Source organism: Delphinapterus leucas, chromosome 1, assembly GCF_059928025.1.
Source record: "Delphinapterus leucas isolate spDelLeu-1000000601 "Yukka" chromosome 1, BTC_Dleu_Yukka2, whole genome shotgun sequence".
Lineage (NCBI taxonomy): Eukaryota > Metazoa > Chordata > Mammalia > Artiodactyla > Monodontidae > Delphinapterus > Delphinapterus leucas.
The window spans coordinates 151,748,942-151,768,958 of NC_143129.1; the positions used below are offsets into that span (position 1 = coordinate 151,748,942).

Genomic DNA, 20,017 nt, shown 5'->3' on the forward strand with positions numbered 1-20,017 from the left:
TGTTTTGAAAATTAAGCCACTGGCGTCTGATCCGGTCCCAGCTTTTGGGTCAGTACTCCTAGTGCTATCTCTGACCTCTCGTGAACAAATAGGGTAAAGGGCTTGTCCAAACTTGGAAGCCCCAGTGTTACTCAATTCAGTCTTTAGAGTCTCAAAGGCCCGCTGGGGGTCCTTATTCCATTGAAGGAGTTCCCTTTCTCCTCCTTTTGGAGCCTCATATAGGGGTCTTGCTATAAGGCCATAACTTGGAATCCAGATACGACAGAACCCAGCCATCCCGAGAAAGCCTTGGAGTTGCCTCTTTGTGGTTGGAGATGGTAATGCACTAATTGCTGTTTTTTGATCTATGGCTAGGGCTCATGCCCCTGGGGTCAAAACAAATCCTAAATATTGAACCCGTTGCTGTGAGATCTGAGCCTTGGTTGGAGAGACTTTATATACCTTTCTTGCCAGAAAATTTAGGACCCTAATAGTATTTTGATCTGAATCTTGTTTGGTCTCACTATTTATCAATAAATCATCAACACCCTTCTCAAGGCTCAGTTCCCTTGCTAACGCATTTTCAAAAAGATGAGGACTGCCCTGAAAACCCTGTGGAAGCACTGTCCATGTATATTGGTTAGCCTCCACGGTGTCAGGGACTCTCCATTCAAAGGCAAAAACATATTGAGAGTCTGGATGTAGGGGAATATAGAAAAATGCATCCTTGAGGTTTAAAACAGAAAAATACTGAGCGCTCCCCGGCACTTGGGTGAGACAGGTCTATGGATTTGGCACCAATGGGTGAATAGGGATGACTGCCTCATTCACTGCTCGTAAGTCTTGCACAAACTGATACTCCCCGTTAGGCTTCTGAACAGGGAGGATAGGGACGTTACAAGGGGATTGGCAGGGCCTAATGAGCCCGTGTTTTAGGAATTTGCTGAGCAGCGGGTGGATTCCCCTCAGGGCCTCAGGCTTTAAAGGATATTGTCTCTTCCAGGGGTATTTTTTCCCAGGTCTTAACCTTATTTTTATTGGGGGAACACATTTTGCCTGAGGTATCCCAAACTGCAGGATCTACTTATTCTCTAATTTCTTTTCCTTTTTTTTAAACATCTTTATTGGAGTATAATTGCTTTACAATGTTGTGTTAGTTTCTGCTGTATAACAAAGTGAATCAGCTGTATGTATACCTATATCCCCATATACCCTCCCTCTTGCATCTCCCTCCCACCCTCCCTATCCCACCCCTCTAGGTGGTCACAAAGCACCGAGCTGATCTCCCTGTGCTATGCGACTGCCTCCCACTAGTTATCTTTTTTACACTTGTTAGTGTATATATGTCCATGCCACTCTAATTTCTTGGTGGATGTCTTGGGGAATATTTTGATGCCCAAGAGGTGGGTCATTTGGGGCTACTAATAGATGCATTCTCTGTTTGAATTCTTTACCTCCTTGGACTTCACCGTGTCCTAAGAATATACTAGCTCCTAACTTATTTAGCAAGTCTCTCCTGAGGAGAGGGACAGGGCATTCTGGCATATACAAAAATGAGTGAGCAATAATAATGGACCCAATTCCGCAGGCAAGGGGAAACATAAATCGCCTTACCTTTGGCTGTCCATCAACTCCCATCACTGTACAGTCACGCCTGGAGAGGGGGGCGGCTGGCCAAGTCAGAACAGAGCAGGTGGCTCCAGTGTCTACAAGAAATTCAGTTCCCCTGCCTGCCATGTCAAGGGTGACCCGAGGCTCCGCTGGAGTGATGAGGATGGATTGAGTGGGATCTGGAGCCCAGCAGGCGCTTGGGCCCTGTCAGTCGGTGTGCAGGAATCTATCATCCAAGAGATTTGCAAGGAAATGTGGCCGGTCGGGGTTGCCCCTCGGGCGTCCCGCAGGACAGTGCTCAGGACATTCCCTCTTCCAGTACCCCCCTTTCTGACAAAGGCACGCTGGTTTGGGCCCAGGCGGCTTCTTAGTGGTCTGTCCAGCCTTCTTGGCCCTCCAGAGTCTCCTCGACGTGGTGGGTGGATCAGAGCAGCCAAAAGCTGCCTTTTGTTAATTAGCCTCTCATCCTTATTGGCCTCCTCCGTTAAGTCTCCGTAGTTATAGACCTTGAAGGCTTCCTCTACCAAGTTTGACACTGGGGTTTGGGGCCCAGCCTCAAGCTTTTGTAATTTTCTCCAGATATTAGGAGTAGGCTGGGTGATAAAGTGCACGGCCAATAGTGTCCTCCCTTCTGCGGACTCAGGGTCTGTATTGGTGGACTTCATGAATGCTTCTGTCACCCGGCTCAGGAAGACTGCCGGGTTCTCATCTTTTTCCTGTGTAACCTCTTGGACCTTATCATCATTTACAGGCTTCACCATACACCTTTTCATTCCTTCTGATAGACAAGTGATATAATGTCTCATCCTAGCCTGGCCTACACGATCTTCACAGCCCCAGTGTGGGTCATGATCTGGGATTGCATCCCCACCCACCTGATAAATTTGGTGGTATGGACTGGCCACCAGTAAGCCATCTGCGTGTTCCCTGGCCTTTCTCAGTATATGCTCCTTGTCATCTGGGGTGCAACAGTGGGCCAGAATAACCATGATGGCCTGCCAGGTGAGAGATCACTTAAAGGCACAGAAACTCACACAAGCTGTTATCAAAAGCAGCGTTCCAGGACAACTCTGTTCTTTTATGAGAGAGAGAAACCAAATCCAGTCTTGCATCAGCCTACTCTTAATAAAATCCATTTACCTAATTAAATTTAATCGAACCTTAGAAAATCCTGACCACATACAAAATTGTTTCCTCAGTGCAGTGTTCGTCTTCCGCAAACCTTCTGTAAATTTCTGTAGCCATAATTTGTCCCTCATTCTTTCCCCATGGAGAAATATCCAGCTCTAGCACACGATCACCCTTTTTCCTTTTGACAAAATATATTTCCATTCCTCATACCTTCTTTTCTGAAAACACGCATCCTACTTTCCTTAAGCCACCATGAACTATCCTACTTATTTATTTATTCATTTATGGCTGTGTTGAGTCTTCATTACTGTGCGTGGCTTTCTCTAGTTGTGATGAATGTGGGTTACTCTTCATTGTGGTGCACAGGCTTCTCATTGCTGTCGCCTCTCTTGTTGCGGAGCATGGGCTCTAGGTGCACGAGCTTCTGTAGCTGTGGCTCACGGGCTTAGTTGCTCCACGGCATGTGGGATCTTCCTGGACCAGGGCTTGAATCTGTGTCCCCTAAATCCCATTGGCAGGAGGATTCTTAACCACTGCGCCACCAGGGAAGTCCCCCATGAACTTTTACATAAGCATTCCGTATATTGGTAGAGAACATTTCAAGGCAGTACCAAATAGCTTAATTTCTCTCTCACAAGAAGACAAAAGTAGGTAAATTTAGACCTCTTTAGCAATTAATGTTCCAATATTTTACCTTATTTGAAATGGCCTGACTATTCAATTAGTTCCTATGATTTAACTTAATTTAGTTTCAAATTTACCAAAATTTGGAGCGACTTGTTTTAGATGGATGTTTCCAAGACATAATTATTCCTGTAGAGGTTACCAAAAACTTCTTATCCCAGTACTTTCACTTAAAAATTTAATGATATCAGGTTACTTCCCCTGTTGACACATTTTATAACAGAAACAATATGCACTTATTGACTTCCAGGAACCTTAGGTACAATGAAAGTATTGTACTTAATGTTGATGACTCTAAAGACAGGTCTGTATTAATTAAACCCACAAGCTTAAGTTAGACAAGTTAATTTCTACAGAACCAGAGATTTCATAGTTTTCCTGCTTGAATTTAAAATGGCCCTCTTTTTCTTTTTTCCCTCGGTGTGGGGGACTACAGATGGATCAGGTACTTCCTGAGAGCCCAGGCAGAATAGTTACATTGCAAAGGCAGAGGCGGAGATGCAAGCCCCTTGATCCCAGGAAAGAACAGTTATGCCGATCACAAAACTTAAAGACACAAACAAGAAGTTTCAGGATAAAGTGGATGGAGGGTAGGGGTGAGGACCAAGGGAGAGGTAAAGGGAGGAGGGACAGAAAAGAATGTCAGAAAAAGAGAAAGAGACAGAAAGAGAGAGATTGCCCTTTCAACCTGCCCCCGCGGGTGTCCATTCAGGCACCAAACAGCGCTCTTCCAGAAAGGGCCAGTGAAGAAGGGAGCCCACGGGGGTGATTAAGCCCGGAAACCAGCCAGTTGTATGTTGTCTGTGGGACTCTCACCCACATGTACACCAGTATATAGAAATCTGCCCCTTCAGCCCGTTCCCAGTGGGACTTTCCTTGGCGGCAGGAAAATAAAGGTGAGAATATTGGGATGATAGGGCTTCCAGCCATTCCACGATATGAGGTTTGAACATCTATCGCTCTCATAATCTCTGGTCAGGGAGAGCCCTCTGGACCACGGTCTGCACGGCATGAGGCGAGCCTCTTCCACCTCTGCCTGTCACCCGTCAAGGTGAGCCGTTGCCGGCCAGAGGGAGCAGGTCTCACAAGCTGAGAGGATTGATGCTGTAGCTGCCTGACGTCCACTCTCTCGGAAGGACAGGACAGAAGGAGGAGAGGACGGAGAGAGGAGAGGACTGAAAGAGAAGTAGAGAAATTTCAGGAGAGGGAAAGGGACTAAGGGGAAAGGGAAAATGGTGAGGGAAAAAGGACGAAGGGAAGGGGAAAGTGTTGTCTGAATGAGGGTACTGAAGCCCCCAGGGGCCAGGAAGTCAGACTTACCAAACGTGGTGACACTGAAACAAGAGGTTCAGGTGGCCGCTTGTCACCCGCTGTGAAGCTGTGTTCGGTGGTCCCAGAGGTGCCCAGATCCTCTTCCCAGACAGGCACAAGGAAGGGCCCAACGTTGGGCACCACAAAATATGTAACTGACCAGGGCTCTTGGCCTCCTTAATCAATAGAAGTTGATCAGAGGCCAGACAAGAAATGCAGGCAAGGCTTTACTGGGGCCCCTGCTGCAGTGGGGGAGCGGGAACAAACAACAGGTTCCCTTGCTTTCTCGCTCCCCGAAGGGGGTCAAGCTTGTTTCTTACATGGGGTGAGGGTAGGGGTGTGTCCAGGGGTTGGGCCAGAGGGTGGCTTAAGGTGGTCTGCCCACCGCTTAGGTGGCGTCGTGTGCAGGGGGCATGTGCAGCACCCTGCTTTTCCTCCTGACACCCTGTTTTTAATCTAGGCTCTTCAAAAGTGGCAGTTGGGGGTCAGAAGCAAAAGCAGGGTGCTGCCCATGCCCCCTGCACACAACACCGCCTAAGGGGTGGGCAATAAGTGGTGCTGGGAGAACTGGACAGCTACATGTAAAAGAATGAAGTTAGCACACTCCCTAACACCATACACAAAAATAAACTCCAAATGGATTAGAGATCTAAATGTAAGACCAGACATTGTCAAACTCTTAGAGGAAAACATAGGAAGAACACTCTTTGACATAAACCACAGCAAGATCTTTTTTGACCCACCTCCTAGAGTAACGGAAATAAACCCAAAAATAAACAAATGGGACTTAATTAAACTTAAAAACTTATGCACAGCAAAGGAAACCATAAACAAGACAAAAAGACAACCCTCAGAATGGGAGAAAATATTTGCAAATGAAACAACAGACAAATGATTAATCTCCAAAGTATACAAACAGCTCACGGAGCTCAATATCAAAAAAACAAACAATCCAGTTAAAAAATGGGCAGAAGATCTAAACAGACATTTCACCAAGGAAGACATACAGATGGCCAAGAGACACATGAAAAGATGCTCAAATCACTAATTATTAGAGAAATGCACATCAAAACTACAATGAGGTATCACCTCACACTGGTCAGAATGGCCATTATCAAAAAAATCTAGAAACAATAAATGTTGGAAAGGGTGTGGTGGAAAGGGAACCCCCCTGCATTGTTGGTGGGAATGTAAATTGATACAGTCACTATGGAAAACAGTATGGAGGTTCCTTAAAAAACTAAAAATAGAACTACCATATGACCTAGCAATCCACTACTGGGCATATACCCTGAGAAAACCATAATTCAAAAAGAGACATGTACCAAAATGTTCATTGCAGCTCTAGTTACAATAGCCAGGACATGGAGGCAACCTAAGTGTCCATCGACAGATGAATGGATAAAGAAGATGTGGCACATATATACAATGGAATATTACTCAGCCATAAAAAGGAATGAAATTGAGTTATTTGTAGCGAGGTGGATGGACCTAGAGTCTGTCATACAGAGTGAAATAAGTCAGAAAGGGAAAAATAAATACTGTATGCTAACGCATACATATGGAACCTAAAAAAAAACAATGGTACCGATGAACATAGTTGCAGGGCAGGAATAAAGAGATAGGCATAGAGAATGGATTTGAGGACATGGGGTGGGAGGGCGAAGCTGGGGCGAAGTGAGAGTAGCATCAACATATATACGCTACCGAATGTGTAACGTATAAAACAGTTGGCTGGTGGGAAGAAGCCGCATAGCACAGGGAGATTGGCTCAGTGCTTTGCGATGACTTAGAGGGGTGGGATAGGGAGGGTGGGAGGGAGGGAGACGCAAGAGGGAGGGGATAGGGGGACACGTGTGTGCATGGGGCTGATTCACTTTGTTGTGCAACAGAAACTAACACAGTACCGCAAAGCAATTATACTCCAAAAAACATCTATTAAAGAACCCACAAATATTAGAAACTATAAAAACGGCTTTATCAAGGGATTTTGCCCTCTCTTTTTTTTTTTTTTTTTGCGATACGTGGGCCTCTCACTGTTGTGGCCTCTCCCGTTGTGGAGCACAGGCTCCGGACACGCAGGCCCAGTAGCCATGGCTCACAGGCCCAGCTGCTCCGCGGCATATGGGATCTTCCCGGATTGGGGCACGAACCCATGTCCCCTGCATCGGCAGGCGGACTCTCAACCACTGCGCCACCAGGGAAGCCCTGCCCTCTCTTTTTAAGAGTCTTTGTGTACAACTACCTTCAGTGGGATAGGGACAGTGGGAGGGAGGCTCAAGAGGGAGGGGATATGGGGATATATGTATACATATAACTGATTCACTTTGTTGTACAGAGAAACTAACACAACATTGTAAAGCAATTATACTCCAATAAAGATGAAAAAAGAAAAAAAAAGTGACAGTTGGGTTTTTTGGTCTCTTGGTATATTTTGCTCAGAATTTGCCCCAACTGTGCATGGACATAGTTATTTTTAGTCCCATACACTTTCTTTGTATTTTGTTGCTCGAAGAGAGGTGTGACCAGTGCAAGCATTGCAGCGCTACAGCAAAGGGTCCCAGGCCCAGCCTGTCTCTGTTGGGCCCCTCTAAAGATGTAGCGAGGAAGCTACCACACAATAGCTGGGAGGCTCCTTCCCTGACAGGTGCCCGGGGTGAGCTTCTTCCCTCTGAGCCTTTGGAGACGAGCCCTTTCTCCTGACTCAGCTGCCATGGGAGCCTCAGGTGACAGGCGGGTTGTGGGGCGTGAGGGACCCCAGAGTGTGAGGCTGCAGGGGCGCTGGGACATGCTTGTTCTGCTGGGGTTCTGGGCCCACAGACCAGGGGTCATGTCCCCTCCTCGTCTCCTCTGCCTTCCCTCCCCTTCTCTCTCTCTTCCATTCCATCCAGCTCCTTGCAAGGGAAGACACACACGCTCCATATGACATTGTGAATTTATCCAGGGAGTGGGAAAGAGGGGAAGCCAGGTGAGTGACAAATGAGCAGACCCATAACACACGGAAGTGATCGGGGGCCCAAGGCAATGGTACTCACGCAGGACTTAGCAGCTACAGTAATGGCTGCCCAGGGTGTCCGTGTCCTAATACCCAGAGCCAGAGAACAAGCCTGTTTTATCTGAGTGGGCCTGTGTAATCACAGAGGGCCTTATGAAAGAGAAGGCGATGTGAAGACTGAAGCAGGGGGACATTTGAAGAAGCTGATGGATTTGAATATGGAGGAGGGCCCAGGAGCCAAGGAACGCAAGGATTGCAGCTCTAGATGTGGGAAAAGGCAAAGGGAGGGATCCTCTCCTGCATCCCTGCACCGGGGGCCCTGCCAACACCTTGGCTGTGTCCAGGGAAACCCACTTCCCGCTTCTGACTCCAGAGCCGTCAGAGAATAACTCTGTGTTGTTCGAAGTCCTTAAGGCTGTGGCCAATTATTTTATCAGCAAAAGGAAGTGAATTCAGGGACAGACAGGCAGGCAGAAGGGGAGAAAGACAGGGAGAGAGTAGACAGACTGAAGGAGGGCAGGTGATCAGGGTTTAGGTGGACAGTCAGAGGCAGAGGTGGGTCAGAGACAGATGGAGAGATAAGCAGATAGGGAGCCTGGAGAAAGGTGAGAGGAGGAGGGCAGAACGTCTGATGGGCAGGAGGCAGGAGATGAGGTAGGCCGGCAGGTGGGCAGATAGAAGCAGGAAGTGGGCACAGAGGGAAGGACGGGAGAGAGTGACAGCGAGACAGGATGGCAGGCAGGGGCCCTCAGAGCTCGTCCTTGTCTCCAACAAGCATTACAGGAGCTTCCTGAGCTGCAAGTGGATCCCATTCTTGGACTTCAACACAACTCTTGGAATGGGAACAGGGACCCTGGAGGGATCCGGTGCCAGCTCAAAGCGAAGTAAGGTCAGGGCCACGGCCACCTTCATCTCATTCATGGCAAACTGCTTCCCGATGCAGTTCCTGGGTCAGGGAGGGAAAAGGAAGTAAGCAGAGGCTTCTAACCCCTGTCGGGCACAGGGCATTCAGGGCTCTCCTCCACGTGGCCCAGCCCCGATCCCTTCCTTATGGGTCACACTGAACGTGCCGCCCAAGCCTCGGTCCACCCTCTCCCCCTGACCTTTCCAAAGGCCACCTCTCTCCAGGACTAGCTCCTAACTCCTACTTCTGCTCTCAGCAGTAGCAAGTCCTGTTGGGGAGCGTCGGCGCTCTAAGCCACAGGGTCAAGTCACGTGAATCAGTAAATGTGAATTAGTACTTTGTTCACTCGTCCACAGGCAGCTTCTGGTTTCAGGCCAGGCCAGGGCACTGTAGGGGGATGTGGGCACTCTCGGGCCCTCACCACCCATGGCAGACAAGCAGAGGCCCCAGTCCCCAGACAGGACAGGACAGAGTTGTGTCAGGAAGTCAGGATGGCAACCGGGAGGCTTCTTGGAGGGGCCACGGGTTAGCGCCCCTCGACCTGCTGGACCACTTGCTTCCAGTTAATGCTCCGGCCTCCTGTCTCCCCGCAGCCCCTCAGTCAACCCACCCCTGAAGCCTTCCCATTCTACTCCAGCAAGGCCCCTCCTCCCATCCCGTGGGCTCCTCACTGGCCTTTCCAGCCTCCTTGCCTCTCCTCCCTCTACTGCAGCCACGGCGGCTCGGGGCCTGCTGCGCCCTCCATCACAGGGAGGACACGTCGCGGGGCCTCAGCTGGCGTCACAGCGCTCTCTGGGCTGCTCCTCACTCACCTCGCACCTGTCCGGACCCTCTTCCTCGCTCCGCTGCTGTTGAGGTCCCCTCCCCCCACTGCCGGCCACATGCTCAAGACTCAGCCTAGTGACCGCCTGGCCTCCCGCCTCTGCCGCCTGTGCCTCTTTCTCCCACATCCCCAAGCAGCTTTAGTGTTCACTCAAGGACACATCACCGTCCCGTGACCAGACAGTGCCAGAAACATGGAACATTCCACAATCTGCTCAGTGAATGAATGAATGAGTGAAAGAGTGGATGACTGCATGATGTCTGTCTTGTAAGGCAAACGTACTGACCACTACACTATGGAAACGTCGCATGTCTGTCTTGAATAGCGGTAGTGGTTTCTTGACTGTGAACTGTTGGAGCAAGGAAAGTTCCTTTCGTCTCTGTGTTCCCATCTTGTAATATATGGTTTGGCACACAGAGGCAGGCTTAATAAATAGCTTTCTATTTGAACAAAGTTAATTGAATTGAAAAAGAAAGGACTGGAGTAAAATTAAACATTAATTCTGACCTAAGAATTGAGTTGCCAGGTACCCCCTGTCCTCTGGTGGCAGCCGCATGACCTGCAGCCAATGTCTACAAGGAAGAACAGGACACTGGCACAGACCAAATACTAGAGCAAATTCCGGGAACGTGTTGCGTCAAGCCTGTTCTGTGAAGGCTGATTCACCAACTGAAAATTTCACAGAATTATAGGCTCAGAAAAAACTTGGATTACTAAGTAGTTCCAAAGTTATGGAAGTTACTATTTCGGAGGGGATCTGTAGCCGTTTAAGATTTTTACAGCAGTCATTGTGGAATGTGTCATCCAGCTTAACAGCTATTTCATGTGTGCTTTATATTTTACACGGCAGGAACCTCTCAAGTGCATGTGTCCAACACAAAATAGTGAGTTTTCTCTCAAAAGCACTTGATTGCCTTCAATTTCATCCTTTTTTGCCAAAATTAGACTCTGTAGATTTTTGGACTATGGTATATAATCCCTGCTACATGTATAGATTTTTGGCAACTAGAAAAGGTGTCATGTGTATATTAATATGCTGTTATAACTTTGTTGGGTTCGACTACAGAAATAGAGAAGACACACAAGGCTTTCTTCAAATGGCAACTGTAACTGATCACATACAAAGCTTGAAGCCTCAGGACAAGGAAGGCAGCTGGAAATCGAAACCCATGCAAACACGACGGCTGATACAGTGAGAGGTGGATTGGTGAATTAAGTAAAAAAGACAGTGGGCTGGACTAGAAATGTGCCAAGAGAGAAAACCACCTTCTAAGATGACTGATACTTGGGGAAAGCAAACATCTGAAGTTTACCTTTCATGAAAAATTCTAAAGCTGAAAAGTCATACACCGAAAGTGAGGAAAACCCTGGAATACTTTGGAGCGGCCACGGCCATGGCAATGTGGCTGGTCGTTGCGGAAGTCAGGAGGTCAAGGACTCCGTGGTGTGCCCTGAAGGCCTTCTTGTACATGGGGACACACGCCTCCTTCTCAACACGCCAACATACAGGGACATAACTGCACACACCACATATGAATGTAGACAGTCACACACATCAGGTAGCACCAGTGACACCCAGCTGCCCCAGGTCCAGAAGGCCTCACCTGGATCCTCCTGAGAAGGGCAGGAAAGCATGGCTGTGTCGATCAGAACCCGGTGCAAACCGGGATGGGTCAAACACCTGCAGAGAGAGCACCGGGGCCAGGGCAGGCGGGGTCAAACTCCTTGCACAAATCCACCAGGGGACAAGAATCCCCGAGGGGGATCAGGGGAGGTGCTGGTCTGGAGAGAGCATCCCATCCCCTCCTCCATCATACCTCTGGTTTCGGCCACACCTTCGGGTTGTGGTGAAGCCCATAAAAGGAGAGGGAGAGTGGGATTCCTGTGGGGCAGGGAGGAGAGAGAGAAGATTGATGGTACCCATGGCAACAGGGGCAATGTGCACAAAAGGCCCAGGAGCCGCCATGAGAGCTACCCTCCATCACTCTGAATGAAATGGTGCTCTTGCAAGACAGGTGGGCTGGAGGTGAGAACGCACATGAGCACAGGTTAGGAGCAGGTCACCATGGCCAGGACTGAGAAGGAAAAGAATTGGAGGCTTAGTATGAGGATCGCCTCACATGAAAGCTCACAGTTATCAGGTGCCATCATGAGCCCTCGGGGCTGTGCATTAACTCATCTAATCCTCCCAGCAGCCCTCAGGGAAGGCACTCCTATCCCCACGTGCAGATGAGGCACCTGAGCCTCCAAGAGGTTGAGGGATGTGTCTGTGATCCCACAGAGAGGAGGTGGCAGGGCTGGGATTCAGACCCACTGGGAGGTGAGCCATTGGGTAGCTTCCAACCGTGGCAGGGCTGTCAGACCTGGTCATCAGCGGCTCTCGGCCATCCACCTGAGGGCTCCCCAGAGACTGGACCATCTGACCCATGACAGTGCACTCCCTGAACTCCCTCGTTTACATAGACCCCATATGTAAAGAACCACATCTCCCCTTGCTTACTTCTGCTTTTCTCTTAAGCCTTCACGTCTCAAGGAATTAGAATTATAGGGCTTCATTAGAAGACCATATTCAAGGGCTAGCATTTGCTTATTGAGCTCTCATTGGTTCAACTCCTGTGTCAGGCATTTTACAAAACGTCCAAACTGCAGAGGAAATATTAATTATCTTGAGGCGGAAACATCAGACAGAGCATCCCGGGGCTGGAAAGCACATGTGGATTTTTTATCTTCCATGGTCTTGGTTAGGTTAGTGGGTGGGGTGAAGTTCATACCTGCAGGTAGGGAGCGTCCATCAGGGAAGGTGATGGGCTTGCTCATATCTCTGCCAATGAATGGCACTGGTGGATAGAGTCGCAGTGCCTCCTTGATGCACATGGTGGTGTAGGGCATCTTGTCCAGGTGGTCCCTGAAAGGAAGCCCATCTAAGGGCAGGCAACCAGGGGTCCTCCACTCGCGGAGGGGCAAGGTTCTCCCACCTGTTGGGCACTGACCAGGTGATGGAGGCGCCATCCCCCAGGAGGCTCTGGATCTCTTCCCGGCACCTCTGCTGATGCTCAGGGTGGGAGGCCAGAGCATAGAGGGTCCAGGAGATGCCACTGGCTGTGGTGTCGTGACCCTCGAACATGAACGTGTCCACTTCGGCACGGAGCTCCCTGTCAGACAAGCTGCTCCCGTTCTCCATCTGTGGAGGCAGGGAGAGTGCAGGGTCTGCCCTTCCTCTGTGCTTCTGGGCAAAGCCTCAGGCCTCTCCTGCCCACACTCACTCTGGCGAAGAGGAGGATGTCCAGGAAATCCAGGTGCCTCTTGCTCCTCACCTTCTCCAGCTCTCCCTCCTTCTGCAGGTGAGCCTTCCTCAGCTGGATCACTCCATCTGTCCCAGAACAGTAGTTCCCAGGCAGAGCTGAGGGCTCCTGGGGGCCCAGATGCAGCACCCACCATAGCCCTATCTGCCCCTCAGGCCCAATCTGGGTACCAGGTGGATGAGGACGAGGGTGGGAATGGGCGCACATGTCAGGGCAGAGAGCTCCAGCATCGTCTGATCCAGGTCGGGAATCCCCTCAATAGCACAGCCCACGGAGGCTCTGCCTGAATGATGCTGGGAGGGGGTCTCATTCCACCGTCAGCAACGTGGTGACACATGTATCTCCCTGCACCTCACCTGACACCCTGACGTCTCGGTTCCCAACCCCTGCACCAGGGAAGTACCCAGTGTGGTTGTGTGCTAGCTCCTGAAGAGGAAGCAGGAGTCTGGGCTCTACCTGCGGGGTCAAGGTCAGGGGAGGAGCCGCCCAGAAGGAGGAGCAGAACCTGTGTGTTGATGGGCCAGCTGGCAGGCTCGGTGGCTCCAGCGGCCTTCAGGAGTCAGCCTGTAGATGATGTCATTCTGGTGTAAAGCATTTCTTAATCGGGAAAAAGTCAGATTGCCAAGGTCTCTGATGGCCTGGATGTAGGACTGGATGTTCCTGAAGGGAGAGGATGCAGAAGAGACTGGAGTGGAGAGAGCCTCTGACCTGGAGATGGAGTGGGGCTCCGGGTGGGGATTCCTCAGTCAGTGGGGACAGGCAGCTCTGAGGCTTTGTCATTTCTGCCTCACAGCCCAGGAGACCCTCAGTCCTTTACAAGTGGCCTGAGCAGCCAGGCTTCTCCCTGTGCAGGAATCAGGGACCTGTGACTGAGTCAAGGTTGGTCTGGGTGGAATTTGACTGTGGTCCATGGCTCTGTGCAGAATGTTGCTTTCTGTGCTGATAAGCGTCCACACTGCCCTAACTGCCTCTCAGGTAAGTCCTCCCCAGCTGGTGAGAACAAGGACCCTGCCCTGCCGTTGAAGGGTTGTCACTGACCTGTCTGTCTGCATGCTGCCCTGGTGGCTGAAGGCGCACTTCATGATGGTGTCCAGGGTCATCAAGGAGACGTGTCCAAGGACCTCCAGATGTGAGCCCGGGCTGACGAGCTCCTCCCACTTGTCCTGTAGTGGGAGGGGAACATTGACCCTGCTCTGCTCCCCTAGAAGGCCTGTGCTGACAAGGCCAGGCTCTCTCTCTGTCTCTCTAAATCTTCTGATGAGATTTTCTCACTTTCAAAGCAGATGTGTTTTAGCAGTTTGAAGCTGTAACACATGTGTGTAATGTGATGTCTATTTTCTCGGAATCATTTATTATGTAATTAATTATACTCTCTCATAATATTCTGAATCAATTCTGAATTCTAGGAACAATTTATGATGATAATCACCTTGTGGCAGACCAGAAAACATTGTTTCTCAAGGGACAAAGGGGTAATCTTTTGTGTCCTGAGATCGGAACTGGACAGACGATGGCCAACTCTTATAAGCAAATATTTCAAGGAAAGGAAAAGGTTAAGGGACTCTATTTGGGCTCCTATGAAGGGGAGATTCCTTTCATTTATCCATTGTTAACTGAGACCAGTAGGTGCTCAGTCTGGATCAGAGTTGATGTTTGTCAAGACCTGGCTCTGTGAGTGTAGACGTGGCCTCATTTCCTCCCATGAGTGGCTCAATTCCATGCAGAGGCCTTGGGCCCCAGGCCAGAGACTAGTTGAGTGACATCCTGGGATGTCCACTCTGCCACTGAAGCTGCCATTGTCCAGGGCATCCGGGGGCAGCTTGCACCGCTGTCCAGGGGAATGACCCTTGCTCTAATCCTCTGTGTTGAAGATGTGGAGATGAGAGGAAAGTGGACCCTGAATATACTATGTCCCTGCTTTCCCTTGCCTCAGAGCAAATTGTGGATCCAAGCTGCTGCCAGGGCACCCCTCTGTCCCATCCAGTTGTGGTGAGCTCTGTCTCAGAGTACATTCTGAATGCATCACTCTGGGGGCTGGGTCTGATGGACGCCTGAGGGACACAAGGGTCTGAGAGTGGACTTTGTCAGCAGTGCTGGATGTGAGTGGGTCCAGGTGATGAGGGATAGACTCACCAGCATCACTCGGACAGAGTCGGCCATGAGACCCACGTAGGGCTTCAGGATGTCATAGTGGAAGGCTGGGGTCAGCATCCGCCGGTGCTGGAACCACGTCTGCCCCTCCAACACGAGCAAACCTTTCCCTGGGCCACAGATGGGTGTGTGTGTGGGTCGGAGAGACTCGATCAGAGGGATGACTAGGGACAACTTGGGAGGAACCAAGGGTGTCAGGAGAAGGCACATCATGGGCAAAGGTAGGAAAGGGCAGTATAGTTCAGGAATGTGAAATTCCAAAATGGCTGGTCCATAGGATGTGATTATGACAGCTGTGAGACAGAGGTTGAAGAAGAGTAGGGGGGCAGGTGATAGAAGAATTAATAGTCAGGCTGAGAATATCGCAGAGGACTGAGAAGTGAGGAAGAAGAGGCTGAGTTTCAGGAGGGCTCTCAGCACCATTACAAAGGGTGAGAGTTTCACTGGAAGGAGAGAAATGAGGCTTGACTGAGAGATGAGGTGGTGACAGGGTGCCTGGTACCCGTTGTTCTCCATTAACCAAAGAGGTAACTCTTGGTAAACCTAACTGGTGGGTGGACTGCAGTTGTATTTAAATGTACTTACCAATCCAGGGGATCAGCATTCTGTAGGAATCGTGAGACTTTGGGTCTGAAAGGGAAGGAAGGGAAGTGGAGGGCACCGAACAAGGCAGGCAGCCCCCAGAGCAGCTGTGGCACCTTCCATTCCTGATGCTGGTCAGCCGGCAGTCTGTCTCAAGCCACCTCCCTCTTGCCTCCCATCCCTGACTCTCTCTGTCCTGATGGTCACTGTGGGCCCAGGAAGGCAGGCTCAGTGTCCCAGCAGCAGAACACCCACAGGGCTAAGACGGTGAATCGGCAAGAAAGATAGGCTCTGCTCAGCGCCACAGAGTAAGAAAGGAGCCTGTGGTTTTCCTACAGTTTGTGGTGGTTTGGCCATTTCATGACCCAGGACAGGCAACAGTGAGAGGTGCCAAACCTACATCAGTGTGGACAGGGAATTGTCTTCCAGACCTGGGATCATCTCAGTTGGGTTAAAACAAGAAAGAAAGTAAGACAGAAAAGAGAAGCCAGCCCCACCCAGGTGTTTAAGCATTCACTGTGAGTAATGTTGGCCTTAGTCTGGCTTGTGGGCTGCAAGGGTGGCTGGTAGGGAGCCAGGTATTGATGGCTGAAGTGCCAGTTTCTTCTGGAATTTCACAGATCCAGGGCCATGTGCCCAAGAGGGAAGATTTTCTCCTGCTGGGATGTGGGTTTCCCTCTCACCTGATCTCCCCAGGACCACCTTCATGTAGTCAGGGTCATAGATCAAAACCAGGGCTTTCGTCCCCCACAGCCAGCGAACACAGGCACTTGGGTATTTCTCTACCCTCTTCAGTAGGGGTCGCAACTCGGTCTCGTCTTGGAACTGTCTCCAAGGGAAAGATAAATCAATAAAACCCTTCTCTGAGTTCTAGTGCTGGAGTGGGGTGAATGGCAGGATGGGTACAGGGAGATCGTTCTGGATCGATCAGCAGAGGTAGGAGTTTGGAACTATTTCTTCTGACCTGGGCTCTGCCCCAGACCTGCTGGCTGTCCACCTTTGTCCTAAGACCACATTCTGTCCCCTTGTCGGGTAGAGCCCTGGGCCACCACTACAAACTGCCTACAGAAACTTACATCAGGGATTCACTCCCTGGTGTACAAAACTTTTGGAAGTTATTCTTGCAACATTTGCGTGAGCAATTTATGATAATTCATATCACTTGATAAGCAGTTTTGTCATAGAATTTTAGTTAGAGAATAAAATAGATTATATTAAAAAATAAATTTATATATTAATTTCCTTTTGCTTACTGATTGCTATATATCATCAATATTTTCCCAGCATACATGTAAATGTTTGCTAATATGAAAGTGTTAGGATGTATATGGCTAAGTGAAAAAAACTAAGTACTAAATTGTATGTGTATATATTATTATTTTTTTATTATTTTTGTGCTACGCGGGCCTCTCACTGTTGTGGCCTCTCCCGTTGTGGAGCACAGGCTCCGGACGCTCAGGCTCAGTGGCCCTGGCTCACGGGCCCAGCTGCTCCGCGGCATGTGGGATCTTCCCGGACCGGGGCACGAACCCGTGTCCCCTGCATCGGCAGGCGGACTCTCAACCACTGTGCCACCAGGGAAGCCCGTGTATATATTGTTTTACATATTGAGTGTATGCACAGTGATAGGATAGATTCTAGATGTATACATGAAAATGGTATTGAACTAAGGTTCTTATATGTGTATTTTAAATCTTATTTTCACTTACCAATAACCAGAAACTTTTATGCACTTCCCACCGCCTAGAGGAGTCTCTTGAAACTCCTCACGCTGGACCACAAAAGCCCTTGCTTTCTGGCTTTACCCTCTCTATTCTTGCCTCCTGCTGGGCTGGTGAGTCCACAGGACCCATTGCTCTGCCCCCAAAGATGCTGCTGCCTGTGCGCCTTGCACTGGCCCCACCTGCTCACACTTCTAAGCCTCTGCCCAGGTTCTTTCCTCTACCTGGTGTGCTCCTCCTCTTAGCCACAGGGCAACTGCCTCTCCTTAACCTTGCAGATTCAGCTTCATTTTATCACCTCTAGATTTCTCATCAACATTTGGTCCTAGGCATGTTCCATGCAGTCACCTCGTCTTTAATTCAATGGCTTCTGTGTAACTCAAAGCAACCATCCGCCACTTTGGTATCTAATCTCTGCCTGCATCCTTCTACCATCAGGACTCACCAGCTCTGAGGCAACTTGCCTACTGTGGGATGGGTTCCTTCACTGAGCACGTATTTACTGAGCATCTACTATGTGCCAGGCACTGGTTTAAGGCACTGAATTAGGATGCGGCTGTAGATGCTTGCCTGTTTGGAGCCTCCAGGAGGAGACAGCGAGATTGAGGACATGACAACCCTAGGGGCTCATGAATGTGTGATGGAGGGAAGACCAAGCCTCTGGGGAAGCTTTTGGGAAGGGACCCTAACTCAGACCCGGACGTTTGAAAGCTCTTCGTCATGCACTTGCTCATTCATCGAGTCATCATTTACCAAGATGCTCTCGGGTTACAAAGAAGAACCAGAGGCAGGCTCTCCCAGAAGGAGCTCACAGCTATGACACTGCAGACAAAACTAGCTGAATCCGGTTAGCACTGCCTTATGAGAAGGACAGGCAAGGGAAGAAGGTTTGCCCCCTCCACTCCTGGGAGACCCAGAAAGACATCTTGGAGGAGGTGGCTTGGGGTTGGGCCTTTGTAGACAGACATATGAGGGACAAGATCATTCCAGGTAGAGGGCACATGGGAGCAGAATCCCAGAGGCCAGAATGCCCAGGCAGGTGGGGAGGATGCTGAGTAACCTGGGGTGCAGGAGATTAGGAAGGAGAGGGGAGAGAGGTACTGGGCCAGCCCACGTGGGGCTCGGGCTGTTTCCGGTTCCCGTCTTTGGCTCCACTCTACTCTAATCATGCTGCAGAGAAAGGGAGGCCTCAGCTCTCTGCAACCCCTGATTTTCTCCCAGCATTTGTTCAGTCCACAAACCCTTGATGAGCCCCTCTCCACGTGGCCCCTGACTTTGCTCTGAGCCCCCCGCCGACCAGGCTAGTGCTGCCAGTGCTGGGTGGGTAGGCGCTGCCCCTCCCCAGCCTGCAAGCCGCTCCTTCCCTCCTTCCTGTCCCTCCACACATTGGACTGGCAGCCCTCTGCGCAGGCTCTGTGCAGGGTGCTGGGGGTGAGGGGGATTTCACGCTCGGTTCTGAGAGCACATAGTCCACTGAGGGAGGACACCAGGAGGGTGACCTCACCCTGTGGATGGTGCAACTCAAATGTCAGTTCTCCTTACCTGGCACCATCCTGGGAACCTCGCTCATGTGTGCCAGCAACTTGTCAGGGTTTAAGCACTGAAATCAGGAGACTGGAAAATTCCTCAGTCTTAACAAACCGAGCCAGTTTGTCCCTACAGCTGATGTAACCCCCCACCCAGCAGGTGGGTCTCTTTTCCTGTGACCTGACATCTTCCTAGATTCCTGTCTGTCATCTCCATGGACAGTGAGCCCACAGGGCAGCATCCATCAGACTGATGTCTGTGCTCCCAGGCAAGCTCAGGGCCAGGCAGAGAGGATGTGATTGAGGGATGGGGCAGGGAAGCATCTAGAAGCCTGTTCTATGAGAATAGCTGAAGCTGCTCAGCTTGGAGAGCAGGGAGACTTAGTAAGAAGACCCATTGTCCTGAAAGTGCAGGGCTGCCAGGACAGCCTGCAGATCTCCCTAAGGAAGGAGTGTCTGACAGACCCGAGGACACCAGCACGGGGTCCTGGGAGGGAGGGAGCTCCCCGGACTGGGAGCCAAGACCTGAGAGGTAAGCTGGGTCCTTTTGTGAGGCCACGTGCTCGTCCCACAACAAGGCTTCATCCCATGGACTTGCTCACCAGGACCATGGTCTGAGAGCCCCGGCCCTCCCTGCCCTCCCACTTCCCTGTCCCACTCCATCCTACCTCCTGCATGTGCCCATAGAGCCAGTGGGAAGGAGGAGACGGGAACTGCTGGAGGGCTTTGAGCAGCCACTGTCTGTGCAGGTAGAGCTGTGCTGCCTTGAGCAGAAGCAGAACCAGGCCGAGCAGGGAGGCCACCTGCAGGAGCCCAGAGACACCGCCCAGGGCTCTGGGGGTGCTCAGTGCAGAGACACTCATGGTGCAGCAGCTTCTGGATTGCTGACTGTCCCTGAAGGTGGCTGACCTCCCCTGAGCACCCAGCCTGGTCAGGGAGGCTTGCCCCGCCCACCTAGGGGAGGGTGAAGGTGAGGGCAGAGCTCAGACCTGGGCCTCCAGGGTTGATTAACTGTGGAGGATGCACTTCTGGAAACAGTGGGAGAAAAACTTCCTCAGCTGACAGTGACAATGGCCAAGCGCAACCCCACTTTCCTTCTGCATATTACCTACCAAATATTTAATGAGCACCTACAACGTGTCAGGCAGTCTGCTAGGTGCTGGGACACAGCTGCAAGCAAAGCAGACATGAATCTTGCTGACTTCAAGACAGTTGCAGTCTAGTTTATCAATGTTCAGTAGATTTGGTTGGTTTTATTATCATCCCACTTCAGAGGGGAAAACTGATTTCAGAGAAG

The 20,017-nt window shown here is 50.4% G+C and overlaps 1 protein-coding gene across 2 annotated transcripts; it reads right to left on the reverse strand.

Moving 5' to 3' along the window:
- Positions 1 to 8,322: 8,322 nt before the first annotated feature.
- Positions 8,323 to 19,583, reverse strand: LOC111171379 (taurochenodeoxycholic 6 alpha-hydroxylase-like). Of its 2 annotated transcripts, XM_089923189.1 has the most exons (12): positions 19,389 to 19,583; positions 16,157 to 16,298; positions 15,477 to 15,521; positions 14,874 to 15,001; positions 13,779 to 13,903; positions 13,246 to 13,400; positions 12,702 to 12,808; positions 12,429 to 12,619; positions 12,210 to 12,343; positions 11,256 to 11,320; positions 11,043 to 11,119; positions 8,323 to 8,657 (listed from the first exon to the last, which is right to left on the reverse strand). In XM_089923189.1, exons 1-12 carry the CDS (start codon positions 19,581 to 19,583, stop codon positions 8,489 to 8,491), a joined length of 1,533 nt encoding a protein of 510 aa, XP_089779315.1. In that variant the 3' UTR covers positions 8,323 to 8,488. The 2 variants fall into 2 exon arrangements, with proteins under 2 accessions (XP_089779315.1, XP_089779320.1); XM_089923194.1 differs by lacking the exons at positions 8,323 to 8,657; positions 12,429 to 12,619; positions 13,246 to 13,400 and having other exon boundaries at positions 11,039 to 11,119; positions 12,210 to 12,359; positions 12,696 to 12,808.
- Positions 19,584 to 20,017: the final 434 nt, after the last annotated feature.

Coding starts and splice junctions, on each gene's coding strand:
- LOC111171379 (XM_089923189.1), bottom strand. CDS start 19,583: ATGAGTGTCTCTGCACTGAGCACCCCCAGAGCCCTGGGCGGTGTCTCT. Junction 16,299..19,388: donor TCTATGGGCACATGCAGGAG/GTAGGATGGAGT, acceptor CCTTGGAGACAG/TTCCAAGACGAGACCGAGTT. Junction 13,401..13,778: donor GGCAGCATGCAGACAGACAG/GTCAGTGACAAC, acceptor CTCTCCCTTCAG/GAACATCCAGTCCTACATCC.